The sequence below is a fragment of the Sciurus vulgaris genome, assembly GCF_902686455.1.
Source record: "Sciurus vulgaris genome assembly, chromosome: 1".
Lineage (NCBI taxonomy): Eukaryota > Metazoa > Chordata > Mammalia > Rodentia > Sciuridae > Sciurus > Sciurus vulgaris.
The window spans coordinates 119,987,021-119,996,110 of NC_136461.1; the positions used below are offsets into that span (position 1 = coordinate 119,987,021).

Here is a 9,090-nt window from a genome sequence, read left to right on the forward strand (position 1 = left end):
ATAATATTTTTTCTTTTTTTAGTTTTATTCAGATTTAATCTTCTGTAGAGTTCTTTTAAGTCCATTTATTACATAGTGTATTTAATTCTTTTTTACTCATTTTTACTGTAAACAAATGGGATACATCTTGTTTCTCTGTTTGTACATGAAGTAGAGGCATACTGTTTTTGTAATCATACATTTACCTAGGGTAATAATATATGATTTCTTCTGTTATTTTTTTTCTTCCCCCCACCCCTTCCACTCCTCTTATCCCTCTATACAGTCTCTCCTTCCTCCATTCTTGCCCTCCTCCCTCCATTCTTGCCCTCCTCCCACCCCCCATTATGAGTTACCATCTGCTTATCAGCGAGATCATTCGTCCTTATTTTTTTTTGATATTGGCTTATCTCACTTAGCATGATATTCTCCAATTTCATCCATTTGCCTGCAAATGCCATAATTTTATTATTCTTTATGGCTGAGTAATATTCCATTGTGTATGTATATATATATATATATATATATCATTGTGATATATATATATATATATATATATATATATATATATATATATCACAGTTTCTTTAGCCATTCATCAATTGAAGGGCATTTAGGTTGGTTCCACAATCTGGCTATTGTGAATTAAGTGGCTATGAACCTTGATGTGGCTGTATCTCTGTGGTATGCTGATTTTAAGTCCTTTGGGTATGGTGGTTCCATTCCAACTTTTCTAAGGAATCTCCACACTGCTTTCCAGAGTGGCTGTACTAATTTGCAGCCCCACCAGTAATGTATGAGTGTATCTTTTCCCCCACATCCTTGCCAACACCTATTGTTGCTAGTATTCTTGATCGCCATTCTAATTGGGTGAGATGGAATCGTAGGGTAGTTTTGATTTGCATTTCTCTTATTACTAGAGATGTTGAACATTTTTTCATATATCTGTTGATTGCTTGTAGATCTTCTTCAGTGACTGTTCATATTCTTAGCCCATTTGTCAATTGGGTTATTTGTATTCTTGGTGTACAATATTTTGAGTTCTTTATATATTCTGGAAATTAGTGCTCTATCTGAAGTATGAGTGGCAAAGATTTTCTCCCATTCTGTAGGCTCTCTCTTTGCATTGCTAATAGTTTTCTTTGCTGAGAGAAAGCTATTTAGTTTGAATATATCCCAGTTATTGATTCTTGCTTTTATTTCCTGATCTATGGGAGTCCCGTTAAGGAAGTCTGATCCTAAGCCAACATGTTGAAGATTTGGACCTACTTTTTCTTCTATGAGATGCAGGGTCTCTGGTCTGATTCCAAGGTCCTTATTCCATTTTGAGTTGAGTTTTGTGCAGGGTGAGAGATAGGGGTATAATTTCATTCTGCTGCATATGGATTTCCAGTTTTCCTAGCACCATTTGCTGAACAGGCTATCTTTTCTCCATTGCATATTTTTGGCATCTTTGTCTAGTATGAGAAAATTGTATTTATTTGTGTTTGCGTCCATGTCCTCTATTCTGTACCATTGATCTACCTGTCTATTTAGGTGCCAATACCATGCCGTTTTTGTTACTATTGCTTTGTAGTATAGTTGAAGTTCTGGTATTGTAATACCACCTGCTTCGCTTTTCTACTGAGGATTGCTTTAGCTATTCTGGGTTTCTTATTCTTCCAGATGAATTTCATGATTGCTTGCTCTATTTCTGTAAGGTATATCATTGGGATTTTAATTGGAATTGCATTGAATCTGTATAGCACTTTTGGTAGTATGGCCATTTTGACAATATTAGTTCTGCCTATTCAAGAACATAGGAGATCTTTCCATCTTTTCAGGTTTTCTTTAATTTCTTTCTTTAGTGTTCTGTAGTTCTCATTGTAGAGCTCTTTCACCTCTTTTGTTAGATTGATTCCCAAGTATTTTTTTTTTTTTGAGGCTATTGTGAATGGGGTAGTTTTCCTAACTTCTCTTTCTGAAGATTCATCACTTATGTATAAAAATACATTGGCTTTATGAGCATTGATCTTATAACCTGCTACTTTACTGAATTCACTTATGAGTTCTAAAAGTTTTCTGGTTGAATTTCCCAGTTCCTCTAAATATATAATCATGTCATCAGCAAATAGGGATAGTTTGAGTTCCTTTTCCTATTCATATCCTTTTAATTTCTTTGGTCTCTCTAATTGCTCTGGCTAGAGGTTCAAGGACAATGTTGAATAGAAGTGGTGAAACAGGGCATCCCTGCCTTGTTCCAGTTTTTAGGGGGAATGCTTTCAGTTTTTCACCATTTAGAATGATACTGGTCATGGGCTTAACATAGATGGCCTTCACAATGTTAAGGAATGTTCCCACTATCCCTATATTTTCTAGTGTTTTGAGCATGAAGAGATGCTGTATTTTATCAAATGCTTTTTCTGCATCTATCGAAATAATCATGTGATTCTTGACTTTAAGTCTGTTGATATGATGAATTAAGTTTATTGATATCCGAAAGTTGAACCAACCTTGCATCCCTGGGATAAAACCCACTTGATCATGGTTAACTAGCTTTTTAATATATTTTTGTATGCGATTTCCTAAGATATTGTTGATAATTTTTGCATCAATGTTCATTAAGGATATTGGTCTGGAATATTCTTTCCTCGATGTGTCTCTGTCTGGTTTAGGTATCAGGGTGATATTGGCTTCACAGAATGAGTTTGGGAGGGTCCCTCCTCTTCTATTTCATGAAATACTTTGAGAAGTATTGGAATGAGCTCTTCTTTAAAGGTTTTGTAGAACTCGACTGAGAACCCATCTGGTCCCGGACTTTTCTTTGTTGGTAGGCTTTTGATGACTACTTCCATTTCATTACTTGAAATTGATCTATTTAAATTGTGTATGTCCTCCTGGTTCAGTTTAGGTCATTCATATGTCTCTAGAAACCTGTTGATGTCTTGGAGATTTTCTATTTTGTTGCTATAGATTTTCAAAATAACTTTTAATTATGTTTTGTATTTCAATTGTGGCTTTTGTGATATTTCCTTGTTCATTCCAAATTTTAGTAATTTGGGTTTTCTCTCTCCTTCTCTTTTAGTGTGGCTAAGGGTTTATCAATTTTGTTTATTTTTTCAAAGAACCAACTATTTATTTTGTCAATTTTTTCCATTGTTTCTTTTGTTTCAATTTCGTTGATTTCACCTCTGATTTTAACTATTTCTTGTCTTCTACTACTTTTGGTTTGCTCTGTTCTTCTTTTTCTAGGACTTTGAGCTGTAGTGTTAGGTCATTTATTTGTTGATTTTTTTCTTCTTTTATTAAATGTGGTCCATGAAATAATGTTTCCTCTAAGTACTGCTTTCATAGTGTCCCAGAGATTTTGATATGATGTTTCTTTGTTCTCATTTACCTCTAAGAATTTTTTTAATTTCCTTCCTGATGTCTTTTGTTATCCATTCATCATACAATGGCATATTATTTAACCTCTAGGTGTCGGAGTAGATTCTAGTTTTATGATCTGATAGAATACAAGGTAGTATCTCTATCTTCTTGTACTTGCTAACATTAGCTTTGTGGCATAGAATATGGTCTATTTTAGAGAAGGATCCATGTGCTGATGAGATGAGTATTTGCTCTTTGTTGGATGGTATTTTCTATAAATGTCCGTTAAGTCTAAATTATTGATTGTGTTATTGAGATCTATGGTTTCTTTGCTCAATTTTTGTTTGGAGGACCTATCCAGTGGTGAGAGAGGTTTGTTAAAATCACTAGTATTATTGTGTTGTGGTCTATTCGATTTCTGGAATTGAGAAGGATTTGTTTGACGTACATGGATAAGCCACTGTTTGGGGCATAGATATTTAGGATTGTTATGTCTTGCTGATTTATGCTTCCCTTAAGCAGTACGAAATGTCCTTCTTTATCACTTCTGACTAACTTTGGCTTGAAGTCCACATTATTTGATGTGAGGATGAATACTCCGGTTTTTTTGCTGTGTCCATGTGCATGGTATGTTTTTTCCCATCCTTTCACCTTTAATCTGTGGGAATCTCTTTCTATGAGATGAATCTCTCGCAGGCAGCAAATTGTTGGATCTTTCTTTTTAATCCAATCTGCCAGTCTATGTCTTTTGATTGATGAGTTCAGACCATTAACATTCAGGGTTATTATTGAGATATGATTTGTATTCCTGATCATTTGCTCACTTTTTTTTTTTTTTTTTTTTTTTTTTTGACACAACTTGGCTTCTCCTTAATATGGCTGTTCCTTTAGGGTAGCTCCTCCGTTTGCTGATTTATATCATTGTTTCTCATCTCTTCCTCATGGAATATTTTGCTGAGAATGTTCTGTAATGCTGGCTTTCTTTTTGTAAATTCTTTTAGCTTTTGTTTATCGTGGAAGGATTTTATTTTATCGTCAAATCTGAAGGTAAGTTTTCCTGGGTATAAGATTCATGGTTGGCATCCATTTTCTTTCAGAGCTTGAAAAAAGTTGTTCCAGGCCCTTCTAGCTTTTAGGATCTGGATTGAAAAATCTGCTGATATCTGTATTGGTTTCCCCCTGAATATAGTTTGATTCTTTTCTCTCGCAGCCATTAAAATTCTGTCTTTATTTTGTATGTTAGGTATTTTCATTATAATGTGCCTTGGTGTGGGTCGGTTGTAATTTTGTGTATTTGGAGTCCTATAAGCCTCTTGTACTTGATTTTCCATTTCATTCTTCAGATTTGGGAAATTTTCTGATATTATTTCATTGAATAGATTGTTCATTCCTTTGCATTGTTTTTCTAAGCCTACCTCAATCCCAATAATTCTTAAATTTGGCCTTTTCATGATATCCCATAATTCTTGTAGATTCTGTTCATGATTTCTTACCATCTTCTCTGTTTGGTCAACTTTGTTTTCAAGATTAATTGTTTTTTCTTCAATATCTGAGGTTCTGTCTTCCAGGTATTCTATCCTATTGGTTATGCTTTCTATGGAGTTTTTAATTTGGTTTATTTTTTCCTTCAGTTCTGTGATTTCTGTTTTGTTTTTTTTTTTTTTTTTTGATAACTCTAACTCTTTATTAAAATGATCTTTTGCTTCCTGTATTTGCTCTTTTAACTGTTGATTGGTGAGATCATTCAATGCCTGCATTTGCTCTTTAATCTCATCATTCAATGCCTGCATTTGCTTTTTCATTTCCTCGTTTGCTTCCCTGATCATTTTCCCTGATCCCATTCTGAACTCCCTTTCTGACATTTCATCTGCCATGCTGTCATTGGATTTTATTGCTATACCGTCTAGGTTTGTTTGGGACATTTTCTTCCCATGTTTTCTCATATTGCTCAGGTATCTACCCCTCTAGTAGTGAAACTCTGGGATATTGCAGATTTCAGATTGGGGTATATCTGATCTGGGTCTATGTCTCTGGTTCTACTGTCCTGGTGGGAAAGCCTCGCCCAGTGGGGAAGACTCACCAGGTGGGGAAGTTCCACTGGGCAATTCTCCTCTGAGCAGTTCCCTTTGGTCCAGAACTACCACCTGGACTTGGAAGCCCTCCTCTGTGATGTTCCCAGGAGTCTTGACCTACCACCTGGGCCGGGGAACTTGTCCCTGTGAGGACTTCCTCTCTGAGCAGCCCTCTGCTATGTTCCCTGGGGACCGGAGCTACCGCCTGGGCCTCGGACCCTCACTCTGCAACGAAGCCTCTCACTGTGTGCCCTCCTCTGCAATGCTCCTGGTTGACTGGGTTCTTGGCTCCAGCAGGTAAGTCTCACTGGGCCACTCTACTCCATGAAGTTCCCTGCATTTCGGGACTACTGCCCTATCCAGGGAGCCCGACCAGTGGGAGGGACTCACCCAGTGGCTCTGAGTTGGTCCTGAGTCTCTCAATACCTCCTCTTCTTGATTCCTGGGTCTTGTCAAAGGTCCTCTAGTTTCCTGTAGGTGTCTCAGGAAAGGAGCTGCCCTTCCAATGATGATGGTGACACACCCAGGAGTAATTCAAAATGCCTGCAGCAGCCTATAAAGAAGCCTCTAGTTAGCTCCGCGGTGCAGGCGGCTTGACTCACCTGCTGGCTCAATCCTCGACTGCGACCAGCCAGTGATGGTACTATCCCAGGTGCAGGGGTCAGGTGTGGTCGCTCAGTGATGGCATCTCTCCTTGGCCTGATGGTTGGGCAGGTTGGCTGCCGCCGTCTAGCTCCTCAACGTGGGTTGGGTGCCCGCCTGCTACCTCCATGATGCAGGCAGCCTGACTCATGTGCCAGCTCACTCCGTGACTGCGACCAACCAGTGATGGCGCCGTCCCCGGTCTAATTATATTTTGTCTTTTTTAATTTTTTAATTTTATTTGTTCAAGTTAGTTGTACATGACGATAGAATGCATTTATACACTTTGATAGATCATACACAAATAGCATGTAATCTCTTTTTTCTGTCTGCACATATTGCAGAATCACATTGGTCATGCAGTCACACATGTACATGAGGTAATAATATCTGTTTCACTCTACTACTAAGTCATGCCAATTTTTATATCATACATTTAAATATTATACATAATACATAAAATAAATTTGAATATATTCTGTTTGAATATATTAAGTCAAATAATGTAACTATTATATATTTGAATGTGGATTCAATTATATATATGTGTATGTATGTATGTTTGTATCTACATAGAGAAACAAATTTGACAAAAATTTTGAATATCATACACAAACGTGTGAGATTTGAAAATCACTGCACTATATCAAGTTGGGAAAAAGTGAATCCTTTAAGACACAATTTTCAGACAGAGTGCTGAATGTGGTTCCAGTAGATAGTATAATGTTGGCTGTAACACTGAAAATTAGGCAACTCTTATTCCAGCTCTATTCTCCCATGTAGAAAAGGATGGAATGTGCAATTATTTCAATTCTGTCTGCTGATGATTCCTATGGTCACCATATCCTCTTTCCTAGCTATGTTAGTCAATTTTTTGTTGCTATGATCAAAATACCTGACAATACAACTTAGAGAAGAAGAAGTTTATTTGGGGCTCAGGCCATGGTCAGCCAAAATCATAGCTCTGGACCTAAGATAAAGCAGCACATCATGGTGGAACAGAGTGGCAGAGGAAAGCCATTCAGCTTGTGGCAGCCAGGAAGCAGAGAAAAAGAGAAGAGCCAGGTACAAGATATAGTCCCCAAGAGAATGCCCCCAGTGACCTGCTTTCTTGAGCCACACTTGGTCTGGCTATGGTTGCCACCCAGTAGTCCATGCAAATAATTAATCCATCAAATGAATTAATCCACTGATTAGTTTACAGCCCTCATAATCTAATCTTTTCACCTCTGAACATTGCTACATTGCTAACACATGAGCTTTTCAAGGAACATTTTTAGATCCAAACCATTAACACCAATCTTGATCTTCTCCAACTCTCCCTTCACCTCAATTTCCCTATTCTCTTCATCTGCCTCTTCATAGCCTCCTTGATCTCCTTGTTGCGCAAACTGTAGATGAAAGGGTTGAGGAAGGGAGTAATCACTGAGTAGAGCACTGCCAGAGCCCTGTCATAGTCCAAAGAGTAGCTCTTCTTTAGCCGCACATACATGAAGAGAATGCTCCCATAGAAGATGAGAACCACAGTGAGGTGGGAGGCACACGTAGAGAAGGCCTTCCTCTTACCAGCAGCTGAGGGAATCCTGAGCACTGTGCAGATTATCTGTACATAGGAGCTGAGGATCAGCAGGAAAGTGGCTAGGATCTTGCAGGAGTTTATAACAAAATCCACTAGGACATTGATAGATGTGTCAGTACAAGCCAAACTCAGCACAGGAGGAAAATCACAGAAGATATGTTGAATGTGATTGGGACCACAGAAGGGGAGGCGAGAAACCAAGGAAATTTCGGGCACTGGCCCAGCCAAGCCTCCCAACCAACAGCCAACAGCAATCTTGGTGCACAGTGCTGGGGTCATGAGGGTAGGATAGTGGAGGGGCTTGCATATGGCCAAGTACCTATCATAAGCCATAGCTGTCAAGAGATAGCACTCAGTAGCTCCAAGGGAGTGAAAGAAATAGATTTGTAGGAGGCATCCAGAGAATGAAATGGTCTTCTTCTCACTGAGCAAGTTTGACAGCATCTTAGGGATAGTGGCAGCTGTATAGCCCAGTTCTAGAAAGGAGAGAATGCTGACAAAATGGTACATGGGTGTGTGGAGCCGGGAGTCCAGGCGGACCACCAGGAATATCAGTAGGTTTCCTAGTATAGTAGTGAGATAAATGACAAGTAACAAGAAAAAGAGGTAAGTCTGGACACCCTGGAGATTAGGGAAGCCCAGGATGATGAATTCTGTGACCTGGCTCCAGTTTCCAGTACCCATTGTTCACCATTCATGTCCCTATAATGTGAAATATATAAGGATGAAGAAGAAAATTAAATCACAGAAGTCTTAGCAAGGACTCTCTGAAGGTACCATTTTCCCACCTCCAGAGTAAAGTCCTCCCAGTAAATGCTTTAAGAATCCAGCATTTCTGTTCCATAGCTCCTTACTCTTACAGCCAACAGCCTCCTCCCAGAGTATCCACCCTTACGTTTAGATTTAAACTGCCTTTTGTGAATGATACAGACCAGTTTGGGCCCTATATTTCATCCTATGACCAAATCGTTTTGTTTAGTGGAATCAAAATAAGTTTTAGAAATTTCAGTATTCCTTTTCTAAAATACACATTACCATTTATACATATTCCTTGTCCAAGGTATAAGTCATCACTTGTAATGATAAAATATCACTAACATACTTAGATCAAGGATACATAATATAAATTACATGTCCTGATTTCTAGTTCCAACTTATTTTCTTCTTAAACTTTCTGACTACTGAAGAGTCAATTCTTGTATCGCTTGCTGCCTCTCATTTTGTCATGGAAACTCATATCAAACATCATCTTTTAGGAATGTGTAGATCAGAGGTTTAGAACTCTTTTGGACACTGGTGAAAATTTAGTTGAGTCTAAGGGAGTTTGAGAAAATAAAAGAGATCCAGAAAGACAGGAGGTAAATCTGTCCCTCAGCATTGCTACTCTAAACTGGCCTCTTCCTGCAGGGTGGGTGAGTTGGCACAAGCCTATAATCCCTATGACGCACGACTCTGGAGCCTGAGAGAAGA

At 38.3% G+C, this 9,090-nt stretch overlaps 1 protein-coding gene across 1 annotated transcript; it reads right to left on the reverse strand.

Annotated features, from left to right (window-relative positions):
- Positions 1 to 6,575: 6,575 nt before the first annotated feature.
- OR6N1 (olfactory receptor family 6 subfamily N member 1) lies at positions 6,576 to 8,313 on the reverse strand. Its single transcript, XM_079102504.1, has one exon. The coding sequence runs from the start codon at positions 8,302 to 8,304 to the stop codon at positions 7,366 to 7,368; it is 939 nt and encodes a 312-aa protein (XP_078958630.1). The 5' UTR covers positions 8,305 to 8,313; the 3' UTR covers positions 6,576 to 7,365.
- Positions 8,314 to 9,090: the final 777 nt, after the last annotated feature.